At 38.4% G+C, this 19,548-nt stretch overlaps 1 protein-coding gene across 6 annotated transcripts in view; it reads left to right on the forward strand.

The window, feature by feature from the left end:
* GUCY1A1 (guanylate cyclase 1 soluble subunit alpha 1) overlaps positions 1-17,007 on the forward strand; it is a 68,287-nt gene extending 51,280 nt beyond the window's left edge. For 5 of the 6 annotated variants that reach the window (XM_008685529.2, XM_040626385.1, XM_040626387.1 and 2 more), the window contains 2 exons: positions 2,494-2,648; positions 10,986-17,007. In XM_008685529.2, the coding sequence (XP_008683751.1) occupies positions 2,494-2,648; positions 10,986-11,187 (357 nt within the window). In that variant the 3' untranslated portion in view covers positions 11,188-17,007. The remainder of the gene's footprint in view (positions 1-2,493; positions 2,649-10,985) is intronic. The other variant, XM_040626388.1, reaches the window with a different exon arrangement.
* Positions 17,008-19,548: the final 2,541 nt, after the last annotated feature.

Here is a 19,548-nt window from a genome sequence, read left to right on the forward strand (position 1 = left end):
GAAAGAAAGAAAGAAAGAAAGAAAGAAAGAAAGAAAGAAAGAAAGAAGGAAAAAGAAACGGGACTTTGAGGTCATATAGAATCCTATCTGGCATGCTAATAATAGAGAAAAGAAAGAAAAAAATGTAAAATACAAAACTATAATAATTAGAAGCGTAGCCTTGGCTCTCTTCGTAATAGAAGCCATATGTTGAGCCCAGCATTTTTCTCCTTCGTACCCTGCTACCCAATGGAATGGAATCAAACTGAAAGAATAGGAAATATCTCCTTTTTTTTTCAAGCTCTATGTGTTTCTCCAACATGCCATATGTATAAATCATCTATCACTGCTGATTTCCTTACTAACATCCACCCACTCCAGCTTAGAAAGCTGCAGGTGGAGTGTTGATAGAAACCAGAGGGCTGAACGTGGCAGGGAAAGTCAGTAAGTGCAAAGTGAACTTGGAAACAGACTCCTGTTACCCTCCCTATTCCCGAGACATCTATGATGAGACATGTGCTGTGTCCAACGTGGCCCCCAAATGGAAGGCTCCCCCAGCAGGTTTCCATTCAGGATGGGATGTGCATCTTACACTTTGAATCATTCTCTTGTGAATTTGAAATGAAATTGGGGAATTGCTTGTGAATTTGAAGAGTTCCCTGATAAAAACGCTGCAGCATTGAGAACGAAATTAGTGAAATTCAGAACTGGAGAAGGGGAAAGAGGGAGGGAGAGCAGCATGGGAGAAACCAAGGGGCATTTACTTTATCTGCTTTGTTTGGGTTAATTGATTGATTATGAAATAGAAAAAAGTTTTATGATAAATTTATCATAGACAAATCTAGAATAACTAAGCACAGAGAGAGAAACTGCTTGAACCAGGAGTGTGCCCAAAGAGAGCAGCCTAATCTAAATTATGTGCTTAAATTGTGTTTCATATTTATACACAGAAAATAGACTTGTTCATATTGTTCAGTTGGTATATGTGTAAAACCGTATTCTCCTAAAGAAGAAAATACCAGACGTAACAGATATCTAAGCTTTGCTAATTAAAATGAAATTGTGACAAAGAAGGGACTCTAAAACTAATTCAATCCTGTATTTTATAGTTGAGGAAATAATGAGCGGGACATAAAAAGACTCACAGAAAGTCAGACTATGCATCGTTAGCAGAGTTCGGTTGTGAATGCAGGTCTCTGATTTATAATATAGTGCTTCTGTTTGAAAATTGTGCAGAGTTCGTGATTTGACGTCTTATAGGCAAATGATTCTGGAACATTGTTAGCAGATACCTAAAATTAGCAGATACCCAAAACCAGGCAAATCTAGAGTCTTCTGAATTCTGAATAACATTAAATCATTGAGTACTTGGCCTTTGTTTAAAGTGCATGTATCTGGGGCGCCTGGGTGGTTCAGTCGTTAAGCATCTGCCTTTGGCTCAGGGCGTGATCCCGGCGTTGTGGGATCGAGCCCCACATCAGGCTTCACCACTGGGAGCCTGCTTCTTCCTCTCCCACTCCCCCTGCTTGTGTTCCCTCTCTCGCTGGCTGTCTCTCTCTCTGTCAAATAAATAAATAAAATCTTAAAAAAAAAATAAATGAAGTGCATGTATCTAATGAAACTTTTTTTAAACGGTCAGCTGAACAGAGGACTTGAAAAAGATGAACATGGTGACCAATTGTCATATAAAATATCTCGATTTTAACTTACTGTATCATAGCAGCAATTTCAGAATTTGTACATCCCCTGAGATCATCAAGAATTCAGATCTTATAGAAGATGTCAGTTTAAGATATTGTTTTAATTGTTCTCGAAATCACCGGTAACTTAAAAACTCCTAAACTTTTACCCCAACAACTCCCAGACCGCACCTTATATCAAGAGATGGCACAACCCGGGTTTTCCATGCATCCAAGTGGGTTTAACGAAAGTGTCCATGTAGTCATTGTGATGCGGTCTAAGCACTGTGCTGCCTGTCTTGTTCTACTTAAACATCGCAATGCCTTTCTCCTTTGACGTTTGTCATTAAAGAGCGGGGCAGTGTTTGCCATAAAGTTCTTTTTATTCTTTATATTCTAAGAGCCGGCGTCTCTTGCCCTTCTCTGACAGTGCATTGGGAAACAACACCTGGGGGCTAGGAATTCTGTCTGTCTCCCTTGATGGGCAGAGCAGGTTCCTGTAAACAGCCCACAGATGCTTCGCCTTGTCACTCTGGTGACTGTGATGCGTACGCATGGAAATGTGTTTCAGGCGTTGACGGCAGCTGAAACAAAGACGCTTTGTGTAACAGACAAGTGCGTAGCGGAGAAGGGTTCAGAGGTGCGACTGATTTTGTACCAGTAATTTTTAATTGGATGCAAGTAGAGGAAAGCTGTCAGGAGGCCGTGTGGAAGAGTGGGATGGTGTAGTGACAGTGAAGGGTAAAATTGTGTAAAGGGCATTCATCCAGTACTGAAAAGCGAGCGCGAAGTGTTTTACCAATGACAGGGACATTGTGTTACTTTTGGCTTTCAGATGCGAATTGGGCTGCACTCTGGGTCAGTGTTTGCTGGAGTCGTTGGCGTTAAAATGCCTCGTTACTGTCTTTTTGGAAACAACGTCACCTTGGCGAACAAATTTGAGTCCTGCAGTGTACCCCGAAAAATCAATGTCAGCCCAACAACGTACAGGTATGGTTTGCATTGAATGCCTGAAATCTATTCTTTTCATTTATACACAGCTGTCGTTTTTCCCCGTTGGTTTATATTATCCTCCATAACATTTTCTTGCTTAGATAATCTGACAAGAAAGAGAAAAGCAATAACTTTATCATCCTCACCCTTTTAAAAATTACTCCACATCATGAGAACAACTCTGAGATATTTGTAACCCAAGGGTAATCCTTGACACATGTCCTATCTTCCCCCACTATTATTCTTCTCAAAGCGCATATTAATGCTCTCCATACTTTTTTTAAAAAAAAGATTTTATTTATTTGACAGAGAGAGAGGCAGTGAGAGAGGGAACACAAACAGAGGGAGTGGGAGAGGGAGAAGCAGGCTTCCCGCTGAGCAGGGAGCCCGAAGCGGGGCTCGATCCCAGAACGCTGGGATCATGACCTGAGCCAAAGGCAGACGCTTAATGACTGAGCCACCCAGGTGCCTCAGTGCTCTCCATACTTTGATGCCTGTTCCGACAGCAGTACCATCCTGGCACTAGGGCACCCAGATTTAGCATGGTCCCCACAAGTTGTAGGACAGGGTCCTCAACATGCCCTTAACTCAGGTGCTATTTTAAGAATCCAATTATAACGGAAACACGTGAATAACACAACGTTTTCCAGATATGTGTGGTAGCTTCCGTACCAAACTATACCAAACAAGTTATCACTCCCGTTCTCAGAAACAGCTAAACTCCAGAGACCTTAAACTCCAGAGACCTTAAAACCCCACAGCCTTTCCTTTCCAGCCCTGGCTCTAAGTCAATAACTTCGCTTCATATTTCACAGGAGAAGACAAAAATGCATCAGATAAGCACGGCACCACCTTCCTGGAGCCAATCCCATCCACCTAGCTCCCCCCCCCCGCCCCCCCGGAGCCCTGTTCTTGGGCTCTTGAGGTGACAGTGCCACCAGCTGGCCTGCTCCTCTTCCAGAAGATTCCACCAGGTCTGCTATGAGTGCTGCCGCATCTCACTTCCTCAAAAACTTATCTCCTGAAAATACCTGCTTTCTCTCTGTGATTAATTTCTCTGGTGAAACGATTATTCCCATCAGAATACAGACATATCTTACTACCAAACCTCTTAAAATAGTATCTTCCTTGTTCCCAAGTGTATCTCAACTACCCCACTATATTTCTGTTCCTTCTTCCAGCAAAACTCGTTGCAAAAGTTGTTCGTGCTCACCGTCTCTGGTTTTTTCGGGTGTTTTTGTTTTTTTACCTCCCGTTGGCTCTCTGACTCACACCGATCAGCATGTGTCCCTTGCACCCCACTGAAATGGTTCCTATCGGGGTCATCGGTGTCCCTTGCTAAAATCATGGTCAGTTCTCTCCCCTTATCTTCCTCAACATCCAATGGCAACTGAATAGACTGAGCACTCCGTCTGTTGAACGTTTTCTTCTTCAGGCTTTTGTGACACCACCCTCACCTGGTTTTCTCATTACCCCGTGACTTCACCGTCTCAGTGTTTTGTGTTGTTCCTCTTTCCCCACCAAACCTTCGAAGTGCCCAGAGCTCTGCCCACAATGTCCTCTGTGTCTGAACTTTATTGACTCACCTTTATTTTTTTTAATCGCTAGCCCATCCCACAACTCCCCACTGAGCTACAGACTTGTATAGCCTATTCTAAATTTCTGCTCGGATGACTAATTGACAAATTAAAATTAACATGATCATCTTGGAACAAGTGATTTCCCACCTACCTCAGCCTGATGAAATCCACTTCCCCCCGAGCCTCGCTTTATCCATGTCCTTAAAATGGCAGCACCATCTACCGCGTTCCCTAGACTCTAAATCTCAGAGTGATCGTTGCTTTCTCCCCCTCACAGCTTACCACGTCCATCTACAAATTATATCCTGAATACGTCTTTTCTCACTTCCATCAGGACTGCACCCCAAGGCAAGCCTCCCTCCTCTGTCCCACCTGAGCCAACCCAGGATCAGCCTCACTCTTCTGCCAGCTTTCTTGTACATCTCCTCCCCACAGTCCACCCGCCACACAGTAGCCAGGCTGTCTCTCTGAAGTATAAACCCGATCTCGTCACTCCTACATTAAACTCCTCCAATGGCTTCCCATTGCAGCCAAAATAAAATTTAAGTATGTTACACAGACTAAAGTGTCCTCTTTGATCAATGTCCTGCCAGCCTGTGTCACTTTATTTTCTTCCACTTTCTCCTTCGCTCACTGATACCCTGCCACCCTGGCCTTCCCTTTTTTCCATCAGACTTGCTAAACCCATTCCAGAATCAAGGATACTGGCTGTTCCTCTGCTTTTCACTTCTTCCCTGGATCATCCTGCTTCTTCCTCTTCGTCATAATTAGACCTTAAGACAAATGTCACCTCTTCAAAGTGACACTGGTTAGTTAACTGCCATAGCTAGAGGAACAGCTTTCATCTCACACGCCTCACCTTGTTTTATTTTTTCATCTTAGCTCATACCTGTGTCTGAAACGGTGTTTTCTTTATGTGTTTAGTGCCCGCATCCCCTTGTAGAGTGTCAGCCTCCCGTGGTCTGCATTTTATACCCCCAGTTCCCAGATCAGTGCCTGGCACACAGTAGGACAGCAAGTATTTCTTGATTGACAGTCCACTCTTTGATGTGAAAATGAGTCATTATAGCATGAGCATTGGAAAAGTCCACAGAGACCATCATTGTAATGGTAATAGACCTAGAGTCTTCCCTGATAGGCCAGGTAGGGATAAGAACTCAAGTCCTTAGAGGATAGGACTCTGCTTTCTGGAGAATTTGAGGGTAATAATCCTGTGATAGCATAGGAGTAGTTGCCAGTCCATTCACTGCTGCTGAGTGTTCAGTAACTAATATATATGTATGGGCACCATGGGGAGTCCTTGGGTGTATATCTAGCCTTGAAACCAAACCTTTGCATAGAAAAAAGTGTATTTTCTATTTCTTCTCTTTTAATTGTTTTTAAGCAGTGTAAGACAAAACTTTTTCAAATTCTTCCTTTGTTTCTATCTCAGTCTGGTTGTCTTAAATCTTGATAGGAGACATTGATATCAGCTACTCATTTTACTCCCAAAATGTAATTTGGGATCTCGTGTCTTCCAACAGAGGATCATGACAATTTGATACACATTTTCAGCCACAGGAGAAGGCTCGTAGCTTAATCTTTAAGTTCATCGATACGCAACGTTACTAGGCATGCACATACAGGATTTGACACCATGCATCGTGTCACCTTTTTTTTAATGAATTATTTTTTGATTATAATAGTAATATATGCTCATTTTAGAAAATTTACAATATCAGAACGTTAAAAAGGAAATAAAAATAATTCATAATTTCATTATCCAGAGACAGTAACTATTGACATTTGTGTCTTTTTTTTTATTATTTCTTAGTATGTGTTTTTATGCACATATATAAATGATAATGAAAATTTAATCAATACTGAACATCAATGCATTTGCTAAATTTATTTCTTCCTTCTGTAGACAAATATCGTATGGTTTATTGTTTTCCTTTTTCAATTTACTTAACCTCTTACTCTCGTATAGGAAATACTTATATCGTCTCTAAAGGGCAAGTGTTAGTTAAAATGCTTTATTTAGGCAAGAAGGAAGTAATGTGAAATACATTTAACCACATTGTGAAATGCTTTCTTTTAAAAGCTACTTCATTTTTTCCAAATGATAGACATATTTAAAAGAGAATTGATACTTTAAATTTCAATCAAAAGTCCGTGCTTTGTGAAATTTAATAATTGGATTGTAAAATAGAGACATAATTTCAGTTCTATCGAAGTTCGGGACAAACAGTAGACTCTACTGGCAGGTGTACAAATATAAAACCTAATTATTTCTTGGAGAACTTTACTGGTAATACATTGAATTCTGGGGTGACATTTCTCAAACAATAAAATAATATCAAATGTACCTTCCTTGATATACTTATGAAACACTTATAAATTTAGGACATGGAATACATACCCCACACGCACAAAAATCCTTAACTTCAAATCTTACCTTTCACTTCCAATTCTAATCAGTAATTTAGAATGTTGCTGTGTCATGACAGTTATTCATTCCTTTATTCTAAATGTCATGAGGAGTTTTATTTTCGGGGACAATTTTCTGCATTCTTGCTTGATCTTACTGAAGTGCAGAAAACTGAGACGAGACTAAATACTGTCCAAGTTGCAGGTCAGCGGATTAATGAGATGGGTTTACGCAGTGATCCAGGGATCATCAAAGAAAAAAATGGCAGGTGGGGGATAGAATGGATACTGCCCAGGGTGGGTGGGGAGTAGACCCAGGAACTCCTGTTTGCAAGAGAGATCTGAGAACCTAATAACAGAGGAACAGGACTTGAATTCTACAACGGGTAGGAACAAAGAGAAGAAAGAGAATATGGAAGAGATGACAGAAAATAGGAGAGTTAATGCAGCAATTTGGGGAAAATGGTATCTGGTCGAGAGAGAGTAAAGAAAATCTCCCACCATATGTGGACATCTGCCCTGAGACTGTTGTTGCTTTTCTTGGGTCTGACCTCCATCAGGCTTTCACCTAAATGGTTTTATTTTTCCAACCTGTTTTCCTTAAAAATTCTGATCTTTTGGGGGCACCTGGGTGGCACAGTTGGTTAAGCGTCCGACTCTTGGTTTCAGCTCAGGTTGTGATCTCAAGGTGGTGATCTCAGGGTCCTGAGATTGAGCCCTGCATCGGGCTCCACACTCAGCATGGAGTCTTCCTAAGAATCTTTTCTCGCTCTGCCTCTCCTCCCTGCACGCTCTCTGTCTCTGACAACTAAATAAATAAATCTTTTTTAAAAAATCTGATTTTTCTCTTAAAGATGATTTAATGAACATTTCTAACTCCTTGACGCTCTAATTGTGTTTATCTGTAAGTTTCTTTAAAAAGCATAGAATTTGTACTCAGAGGACATGCCGTACAGTCCTAAACACAGAGCTCTCCAGATGTATCTTCGTGAGCAAGGCACTTAAATTCAAATGGTGCATTTTAAGGCCACTTCTAAGTGCTGAATATTTTATATAAACTTAAATGTAAGGTTATGATCGTGATTACCGTATTCAATAGGAGATGTTGGGTTGATGTGGACAGAAAAAGGAAAGCTCTTGATTACCTATAATTTTATATGTTGTTATTTATCAAAACTTTATAGTTTTTATGCATTTTTATAATTAATTTTTAAACATTTTAAATCTACAGAAAAAAATCAAAGAAAATATGACCCCCATGTGGATAATACTAATATTTAATAAATGTCAGTCTTTTGCCATTTTTGCTTCAGATCCCCGTTTTATTAAAAAAAATATATTCTAGCCCCCCCTCCCCCGCTATCTGACATGCTGGACCCTGTGCCCCTTAAGGTTTGTGGGAGCAGCTGAGAACATACGTTTCCCGCAGACAGGCGGACTCCCAAAGAGAGAGGCAGGAAGGCACTGAGAAGCGCATGCTCGGCAGCTTTTCGCAAACTCACCGCCAGGAAAGAAAGCGGGCAGAGAGAGGCCAAGAGTGTAACTCTCATTTAGGTTCTTCCAGGTCGAAAAACAAAACCCGAGAAAATTCGAAGCCCATTCAACCTGTCCATATCCTTTCACGACTTGCCTTAAATCTGCTGCATATTATGCTTTTGAGATTTTTTTCTTTTTTTGATGAATTGTAAACCTCGTTCATTTATTTAAACTATTCCTAATGCCGCGGTGTACGGGCAAACCAGCATTGGGAGTAAAGTGGAGAAGCTTTGATTTTTAGCATTTACCGATTTCTATGGTGTATGTACTCCCACCGGAGCGGGTTTCAGCTACAGATGGTTTAATTGGCCAGTAAAATTCCTGAATGTTTAGCAGCTGGCTCTCATCAGCCAGTATGAGCCAGGTCTAGCATGTCACTGTACGTGCCTGTGGTATAATATGTATTCTGGAGTATGAATAAGCCATGTAGATCTGTAATATACCTACAAATGGTATTCCCAGATCATAGGCTCTCTCAGTTCAGCTTTACTAAGCATCAATTAGCTGTCCAAACTGGGCTTACCAATTTACATCCCACCGACACTACATGAAGATTTCTATTCCCTAAGTGTTACCAATACGATGAGTGTTAACTGATAATTGATGCTTAACCGATCATGTTTCATCTATTTATTTAATCTCCACAGCTGTCCTAAGAGACCTGTACTACTATTCCTCCATCTTAAAGGCTAGAAAACTGACGTCTTTGCTGCTATTCCAGGCTAGATCTACCAGACTTTGAAGCTGCTACTTTTAATACTATGGAATTCTGTAACTTCTCATTATATATTACCAGATATTATGCCTTATAAATAATAAGCACTGAAATATTTGTGGAACATGACTAAAGCATCATTTCATTAATTATTTTGCAGATTGCATATTTATTGATGAGTTTTTAAAAATTAGCTAATTGAGTACTCACATGGTCTTGTCTACTGGAGGTCTGCCATTTTTGAAACCCAGATTTCTCTTCAGGTGGTTTCTTCAGTACATAGAAGGGTGTCACAGTACCAAATGTAATGTGGCACCATCATTCTGTGACATTTAGACATGACATCACAAACTGATGAGTAGGAGGCCATGGTCTGGTTGGGCAGATATAAGTCCTTTTCTGTGGAAGCTGGTTTAGGACCCAGAACTGTCAACAGTTTCCATCCTGAATACATATACCTGAATAAGAGGTTAGAGAGATGCTTATTAAGTTTCCGTTTGACAGAAAGCTAGGGAAGCAAATAGAAAGAGAAGGCAGTAACTTCATCAGTAGGATTGGAACTTCAAATGAATTTAACTCATATGTGGAATTTAAGAAACAAAATAAACGAGCAAAGGGGAAAAGAGAGAGAGAGAGACAGGCAAACCAAGACACAGATCCTTAACCACAGAGAACAAACTGGTGGTTACCAGAGAGGACGTGGGTGAGGGGATGGGTGAAATAGGTGATGGGGATCAAGGAGTGCACTTGTGATGAACAGTGGGTGTTGTATGGATGTGTTGACTCTCTATATTATACACCTGAACCGAAGATTACACTGTATGTTAACTAACTGGGATATACATAAAAACTTTTTAAAAAACTAAAAATAAACGAATACAATAAAATGAGTTTACCGCAATGGACAAGTAGTTAGTAGCAAATAATAAAACGTGGTAAACAGATAAATTTAAGAAGAAATATTTCAAATACCGGATAGTAAGAAGAGTGTCAATTCGTCCAATTAAATCTCCTTTTAGTCTTACTAACCTAGAATTCATAAAAATTCTATTGAGGGATTCAAATTTTATTTTCATATTATCTATATCATATATATGTATGCATTTATAGAACTTTTTATAGAAAGTTCTTATATAGAACTTTTCTTTCACAACTTCTTGCCCTTGGTTACTTCTCCATAATAGTTACCACATAAATGAATCAATAAATGGACAATGTCTTTTCTCTTTCAATTTAGGAAGCTTTATTCTATAACACTATGTTTATGCATGGGTTTGGGGGTTTTTTGCTATTATTAGACTTTTGGATTGTTTTGCATGTTTTTCCACTACTCTGAATTTACTGTTATTTGAATTATTGATTATAGCTTTACAAAAATATTTTATAATTATTTTTCCTAATATGAGTGAAATACATTATTTGGTAGAATTTTTTTTTGTTATTGTGCATTGATTCTTCATTGTTCTTCTGTGAAGATGTTTTTAAAATCATTAGGATCTTTCTGTCAATCACACTGAAAATGGTTGGTTTATTAATACAGTCTCCAGATTTCAGTGGTTCAACTTAATGATTTTTCAACTTTACAATGGTGGGGAAACTATATGCATTCGGTAGAAACTGTAGTTTGAATTTTGATCTTTTCCCTAGCTAGCGATATGCCACATGACACTCTCGTTCACAATCGGGAGTAAACATCCCTTTACGGTTACAACCATTCTGTTTTTCACTTTCAATACAATACTGAATAAATTACATGAGATATTAAATGCTTTCTTGTAAAGTAGGCTGTGTGTTAGAGGATTTTGCCAAGCTGCAGGCTACTGTGAGTGTTCGGAGCACATTGAGGCAGCCCCACTATGACGTTCCTAGGTTAGGTGTATTAAATGTATTTTCAACTTACGGTATTTTCAATTTATGATATAATTTCAGCTTATCAAGATGTAACCCCTTCATAAACCCAGGAGGATCTGTATTCTCAGGAATATTGATTTAGTCAGGTTGCTTTTTCTTGCATAGACAGTTATATCAGTATTAAATTTTAATATTAATATTTTATTTTAATCTTTATTAATATTTTTATTTTAATCTTTTCAGATTACTCAAAGACTGCCCTGGTTTTGTGTTTACCCCTCGATCAAGGGAGGAACTTCCACCAAACTTCCCCAGTGAAATTCCTGGAATCTGTCATTTTCTGGAAGCTTATCAACCAGTAACAAATTCAAAACCATGGTTCCAGAAGAAAGATGTCGAAGACGGCAATGCCAATTTCTTAGGCAAAGCCTCAGGAATAGATTAGCAAAATATATATCTGATTAGTAGTCTTCGGGTTTTGACTCCTATGAGCATGTGTGGAATCTCCGAAAGCATGTTAAGATTGCAGATGACTAAGAACAGTATTAAAATTTCAGGAGCTAAGTCACGATCTACTTTTTCTTCCACTTAACATGACAAAATTGTATTCACTACGATACTTCAAGTCTTCAGAGGGGAAAAGAAAAAAAAAGGAAAGAAACCTCAAAAATGGCACTTTGGGAGATATTTCTGTTACTACACCCATCACTTGTTAACTGTACTCAAAATTCTGCACATTGTACAGCTATCAGGTAATTGTAGTGCCCTGACCTGCTTAAGCTACGGAGTGACCTGCAGTCTTGTGCCCTGGAATGCCGTGGTTGTGAAAGTGCATTTGTGATAGTGTTGCCTCCAAAAAGCTTTCCAAATAGAAATTAGAGTCTTTGATACCGTAAGCTCTTTGAACCTTTCAGCTCTGCATTTTATCACATTTCTTCATTTCACTGTTGGTGTATATAACAAAATAGGTTGAATATTTTTTCTGTTGCACTTTTTCTTTTTCTTTTTTTTTAAAGAAAATAAACAATTAAGGGTTAGATGCAATATGAATATAAAATAGTTCTATAAATATCAAGGATTGTTTTATAGAAATATCTGCCATAACATAATGTGTCATATCAATAAATACCGCCTTTTGTTTGACATTTTTCTATTCCGCACTTTGGTAAAGGCTATTTTAATTCATATTAGCAATTTAATTCCTATTAATTCATTTTTGTGTCATAAATTCAAGATAAAAGAGGGTTATAGCCTATATTAAAATGCAATAATATCATTCTAATTTAATTTAATTAGAAGCAACATGAGAGTAAAATGAGAATCCAGGGGCTATACCATAATGTCCAGAAGTAAAACATTTAAACATACACACACGCGCACACATGCGCACGCGCGCACACACACACACACACACACACACACACAGAAATTTGGATCTATTTCAGCAGATGTTCTTCATTGCCATGCTGAGCCGTATAAAGTTCCAATGAGAAAATCTAAGTTCAGAAGTGGGAAATGAGACTCGTTCTTTTTGCTAATAGCTTATTTTTAAATATTTGTATTGGACACTTTGATGTGTGTATATATATCTTAAGAATCATCAAGTTTTTTTTCTCTAATTAAGAACACATTTGTGAATTTTTTTATTCTAGTTGAATGATCTCAATGACTTTTTTTAAAGAGAATGTTAGTATCGATGAAGAAAATGATGCTATGATTTCATTAAGCAAATTCTTAAACATTTTTCTAGAGCTGGAACTTCTATTTTTAATGATACTAGTCTAAGCTCTCTGAAGAACTAAATAATCTATACTGTTTGATTTGGGATAAGGATCTGATTTTAAAAAGAGCTCAATTTCAAAGCAGGAGAAAGATGAATATCATAATTTTTAAATCAATATTAGCAGAGCCATAGATACACTAAACTAGTGACCTCAGGAATAAAAAGTTATTATTGATTGGCCTTTGGTATCCCAAGTTTACTATGACAGACACGACAATTTATTTACTAAATGATATCCCAGCATCTTGAAGCACTGATTGTATCTTGTTAAATACCAATCCTATTATTGGAAAGTACCATAGGCCATGGGAAAATAGAGTTATAGTCTCACAATTGTATGAAGTTAATAAAAACATTTTAAAGAAAAATAAAGACTTAAATATATTCATCTTTCCGGAACTGAACCCTTATTACAACAAAAATGATACAAATTACAGGAAATTAAAAAGCATAAAACACAATGTCTTCTTTATCCAATTTTTAAACAGACCCCAATCTGGTAATAATTTGTGTTCTAAGTTTGTAAGTTAATTAAAATTCAAAAAATATTTTCTCTGTATACACACATACAAAACCAATAGAAGAAAATGTAAGCAATATGAGAAAAGCTATATAGGAATTCCTTGTACTATTCCTGTAACTATTCCATAAGTTTGAAATCTTATTATTAACTTTTTATTAAAAGTTACCAAAAATATAATTTCACAGAGAAATTAAATCTTCTGTGATAGATACCCTCGGCCAGCCTACAAAAGCTCATAAATTATGGAATACTTCATGGATCTTACGATGAACATACATTTCCATAATAGACTGTATTCAAAATTCACAGTGTGGTTGCTAAGAAAAATTAAGGAATCCCTTTTTCCTCTCTAGCTTATCCACTTTGGAAGGTAGCAATTATGGGTACATTTTGAGATCCAGACCACTGTTGGGAACCAGGGACAGAGAGCCTAAAGGGTAAATTTTCAAGGAAAGCAAGGAATCAAACTAGCAGCCCTGAAGTTAGGAGTGGAATTGAGGATGAGGAAAGAATGGACAGAGAGGGTCTATGACAGGGTTGGGGGCTGAGGGTTCTGAATATTGTTGCCAGGTTAACTATCCTATAAAGTAATGTGGGTCCCAAGAGTGCTTCCCGACCAACCTGTTTCTCCTAATTCCCGGAATTCCAGGAACTGTTCCTTCTGTTCTGGTCTTATTGTTCCCATCCATGGCTTCTTGTTCCTTCTATAGCTCAAAAGAAAATGATTCATGCTATTTCCTGGGTTTGAACACACAGGTATGAACATAAAGCTGGCGTGTCTGGTATTAGAATTTCATATCACCCTAAAGGCCATTAGTCCTTCAGATCCTTTGATGGGAAGGAAGGAGAAGTTGCTTTAACATTTTACTACCCCTTCCTCCAAATTACTTCTCCCTCATATTGCCAGTCATACCCAGGCAGACCCTTCCAAGCATGTCGTATGGTTAAGTCAGAAGCAGTCATAGACTAGGACAGGTCTCCATGGCGGGTCTAGCAAATGAATGAGGTGAACAAAGGGGAGTGTCCACTCCATGTAGTGTCTGGGGGTTAAACATAGCTCCCTGAGACTCCCCAATTGGGGAAGTGCCCAACTGGAGCTTTGCATGCAAAGCCCCACTGAAGTTTGGGGCTATATAATGCTTTAAAGCAATTTTCAGATCGCTGTTAAAACAACAGTTAATGGTCCCAAAAAGAATGGGTTAATGAATTATTGCAGTAGTTTTAAGTGCATTGATTTTACCTGGATAAATCATTGTTCAAAAGTGAAAAGGAATCTACCATAGTCATTGGGGTGGCTCGATCAATCATTAACCATTACTGAACAATAAAGCGTAAAGTGTGTTTTGCCTGACTGCACACTTTGGTGTTACTTCACTCTTCAGACGGCTGCACCTGGACAGGTAAATGAAGGCAGATTTGAAGGGGGGAAGGATTGGGGGATATGACGGGTGTGTGGGATGAAGGGGTGCGCACTGGAAGGAGCTAGGCCCCGGGGAGTTACAATTCCTATGTTGAAGGACTTATCTTCTTTAAAGCAAGAACACAATGCTGCAGAGACCATAAAGAAAGACAATTCCCTCGTCTAAATACAAGCTAAAAGCAGGGCCAGCTTCCTTTATTAAGCCAAGAACACCAAAATGTACTTTAATCAAAGTGTACAGTGTTAAAATGTACATTTGTGGTTGGGATTCTTCTCAAAGCCTGGGAAGTCTTTGCATTCTCTAGTGAGCCGGGGAAGAATCACTCCTGTCCTGAAAAGCATAAGCTTATGGAAGTAATTAGTCCTTCATCGTCTTTGTTGCCCTCAGTTTCCTTCTGCTCTTCGTATGTTTGCTTCCAGATTTTAGACAAAGTGCAGCTTCCTTTTAAGTGCTCCTTTTATTATGTCGATGATGTGCACCCATTTGGTATTCTTACTTTCAGCCACTTCGAACATTCTGTTGCCGTCTATATATTTCCTGCGAAGCAGCTTTGTTAACCTGTGACACCTGCATCTGTTTTGACGAGCTCACACAATCTACGCACTTTTTCATCTACCTATGCCCATTTCTTCTACTCAGAGCCTGCAAAAATGAGTAAATAAATAATTTTAAAATTTTGAAAATAGCATAGGATTATAAGTGCATAGATTCTCATTTCAAAAAATAAAAATAAACTAGGCAAAAGGAGGGAAAAGGTGATATTCTAAAAGCCAGGCTTCTTTTATCATCAGTGCAGACTCTTTTCCCACCATAATGAATTTCATTTCAGGAAAAGGTTAATATTTTCGATTTAAACACTGGGATAGAAATCGGGAAAAAATTTAAATGGCAGATCTAGGATTTCTCAGATATTCTGGTAGAAGATTTCGGATAGGGTTGTGCTGCCTTTCATTTTTTTTGTCAAAATATTACACTGCAAATAAACCTTACAGATTGTGAAGAAATTGGCCTGGCAGAAAAATGACTTTGCGTAATGGCCAAACCTTAAAGTATCTGCTAAGATGGTTGTTTAGTCTGAAATGTTGCCAAATCCATTTGTATTAAGGAAAGAACTCTGGGTTAGTCTCAGAGAAAATTAAAACTAAGTGAAACAAAAATGCTGCTACAGCAGTTGAACGATCCAGTGTATTACACAGTGGGAATAAGAGAGGCGAAACTGAAGCCTTCTGGAAAGTTATAGTGACAGTGGTCATGGAATTCTGTGCCTTCAGTGATAGTGATGCCCAGTGAAGCAGGGATACACAGCATCTAGGCACTGTTCAGTCACAATTAGCTGTCTTCTTCCCAAATAAATTGTGTCTCGGAAAGTCGAAGTGAATAAAAATATATTCGTATTTGAGAATGTACTGTTCCTTCACCTCCTCCCACATGTTAATTAAAGATGTCCTGCAAAATTTTGTGACAACTTGATATTCACTCATCTAGAGCAATGTTCTTCAATCTCTGGATTCCTGCGCACCAGTACATTAGTAAAATGTACATTTACATTAGTAAAAAAAAAAAGTACATTTTACATCAGTAAAATATTTTATCACACTGGCAATATATTATAAATATATAAGCCTAAGTGTAACTATTACTAAGATTTATGATTTATAAATAAAATATGCTGTCCTCATTCTGATATACTATGATATAGTGGTAAAGCTTATTTTATTTTTTAAATGAGCAATATAAATAAAAATTCTAGTATTTTCTTCACTTAGCCCCAGTGAATCATCTTTATATTTTACTTTGGAAACTGTTGCAATAGGCTAGTGGGTCTTCATTCTCACTGAGTCACATATCACCATGAAAACTGGATAAAAGATGAATGATACAGACCACCACCTTTCCTAAAATGTGCATATGACCCTATACCCTAAGACTTATCTGTATTTCCAGAGTTTCAGGGGCTCCCTGGATTCTACTGCTAGAACTCCCCAGTGGGTAGCATAACCCTCAAACTTAAGAACTTATTATCAAGAGAGGAAAAAATGTATATACTACTCGAAATGAGAAGTGTGTAACTAGGAGAAATCAGTGAATTTTGCTTTAGGTGAAACCACTTTTGATTTTTGAGGAATAAAGGGAATTAGTTTATTTGTCCTATTCTGTGGAATGATTCATGGGGCTTCACATACAGGCAACCAAAGTTTTCTTTTCAGCAAATATTTAACATATCAACCTGTTTTTCTCCAGTTTTTGGTCAATGTCCATTGCTATAAATATCCCAATTATTTTTTTCTAATTTAAGTATTTCTTTTCATTTTTCTTCTATGTAAAATAGAATCAGCTGTTGGACCTTGCATTGAAAACCTCCTTGATACTAACAACACTCCTTTTATTATTACTTTCACAGTCCCTTTAAATAACACATTTATTTTGAGTTCTGCTTCTGGCAGAGTTGCAAAGTTCTCCTGTGTCTCAGAAGCTTGTTAGATATTGCTGCCACATAAATATTGTAATAAAAGTGTTGAATAAAAACCTTTTTAAAATTTAAAATGAGTGCTGTTTAAAAAGAAAAAAATGAACTGTCGAGTCAAGTAAAAGCAACGTTGTTTCAAGCCATACAAACACATTTGTTCTGATGTAGGTCTTGCTGCTACAAATGTAAGAAACCTCTAACACAAGAGTGTGGAAAACCAGGACCAACAACTATTACCCCTTTGCAAAAAGTTACTGTCAAATACGGCACTACCATAATCAAAATACATTTCTTTAGATACGTGAAGTTCCTATTTTCAACAAAACTCATATCCAAGTTTTCAAATCACCCATCAAGTCAAATTTTTTTAAAAACCTAAACTTAAGAATAAAACTGTATTCCGCCTATCCAATGTAATGGTTAGTAGCATACACTCTGGGGACAATTTGTCTCAGCTACTTTCTACTAAAAAGCAATTTTTCATCACTGCCTTTATATTTTGTAGAGAAACAGGAGGACAGACTGCCTTTGGCCTACATTATCTTTTCAGGATGTTTGTATAGGAAACCGCCTTAGAAAATCAAGATGATGTTTCCCTTGAGCAAAAAGGCAGGCATATTTAGTGACCATTATAAAAAATCGTGTTCCTAAACTCAGGGCTTCTTTCCTATAACACAACCCATTGTGTGTACAGGGGTCACTTGGTTCTCTTCACATGGTCCTGTGGAAATTGGGGCCCAGGGAACCAGTGCAAGATCAAGTTGATGCTGTCTGCTATCATAGTTGTGAAAAATGAAGTCTTTAATCTCTGACCCGGGAATCTTGTGTCTTCTTCCAACATCTATGAAACTGTGGCAGTTTAACTTGTTAATTTGCAACTGAAGTAAAATCTCACTCCTCATAGTTATTCAACAGTTTTGGCAATGAGGATGGGATGCTGACAGAGGCATGGCTTCCTGGAAGATGGAGTATGAAGGTCTTATGAGCTGATAGTAGGATTTGAGGGAAGAGTTGGTGGGAATCACTGACAAACATGGTGACCAGATCGTATGTTCAGCAGGGTGATAAATGGTCCTCCATTTTGTTGTCCGCTAATGAGGGAGAATTAGGGAGGAGTTTGCATGTCAAGTATCCAAAAGGAGGGTCAAGGCCAGTTTTCTGAACAGTGGCTTGGTTGTTGCTTGTACTCCTCCAAGTGAGAAGACTTCCTCCCAGTCAGGCTGCCAGCCTCAAGTCTACCTCATTATCAGAACTGACGCAAAGATCAGTCCTGGGTTAAATGAAGTTTTTAACCTTCTTTAGACAATAGTTACTGAGATGTACATTTACATTCAAAGCAAAGGAAGGAAATCTGCATGGCCTATGAGCATGAACCAAGTGAATTATTAGAATTTCAGCTAGCTCACTTGGGAGACGAGCGTGCTAGATGCACAGTGCTTGTTAAGGAAGAATGACAGCAACTGGGAAGTCCTAAAGCTTAGCCCTTCCTACAGTCTCATGCTAATAGAGCTTTTCAGAGACGACAAAGTTCTTGAAGTTCTTTTCAGTAGTCCTGACTGCCATAGGGGAGCTAAGTTCTTTTGGGGAGATTTCCCTGAAACAGACAAACTCCCATGGGAAACCACAGTAAAGCATTGTTACGGGTCGAATTGTGTTATCCCAAATTCATCTGTTGAAGTCCTAATCCCAAGTACATCAGAATGTGACCTTATTTAGGAAAAAGGTCAGAGCAGATATAATTCATTAAAGTGAGGTCATACTGGAACAGATAGATCCCTAATTCAATATGACTGATACCCTTATAAAAATGGGAAATTTGGACACAGACACACAAGGAAAATGCCATATGAAGATGATGGCAGAAATTGAGGTGATGCTTTTACAAGTCAAGGGATGTGAGTTATTGACAAGAAAAACCAGAAGCTAAGTGAGGGCCATGGGACAGATTCTTTCTCACAGTCTCACGAGGAACCAACCCTGCTGACACCTTGATCTTGGACTTCCAGTCTTCTGTATTGGGAGACAATAAATTTCTGCTTTTTAAGCCAGTCAGATACTTGTTTCAGCAATCTTAGCAACTAATACAGGCATTAGCTTATATTTGGACCTTTAATACTCTGAATTAGATGTACAGTCCTGATCAGAGTGACTCACTGGAGAATGAGAGACTGACATAGATCAATTATTGAAGTCAGACATGCAGTCCCAGAAAGCTCTTCTTAGACTTTGCACTTAAATCGGTCAAGAATTTAAGGACATTTTCTTAGTAAAGGTGCAGCCATTGCCCCAGATTAAAGTGATCTCCATAAAAAGAAGTTGCTGCTGTCCAAGTCAATCGCTTGTCAGCTAAAGTGAGCAAACCCCATGCCCCTAGTTGGAATGCAGTGTTGCTGTGGCTTCGGAGTCAAGGGATCCCCACCTGTTTGATGTTGCCCAGGTCAGACTTCGGAAGCTTATTTTGTCAAGCCAGGAGCTGCCGCTATGTGCTCCAAACTAAAAGCAAATGCTCCTTGCTTAGTGGATTAGAGCCACTCTCGCCTTCTTTACCCCTTTACCCTACCCATCCTTTCTTTTCTACTCTGACCTCAGCAGCTTTGAGGAGAAAGACAATT

Source organism: Ursus maritimus, unplaced genomic scaffold (assembly GCF_017311325.1).
Source record: "Ursus maritimus isolate PB19 unplaced genomic scaffold, ASM1731132v1 scaffold_11, whole genome shotgun sequence".
NCBI classification, from domain to species: domain Eukaryota; kingdom Metazoa; phylum Chordata; class Mammalia; order Carnivora; family Ursidae; genus Ursus; species Ursus maritimus.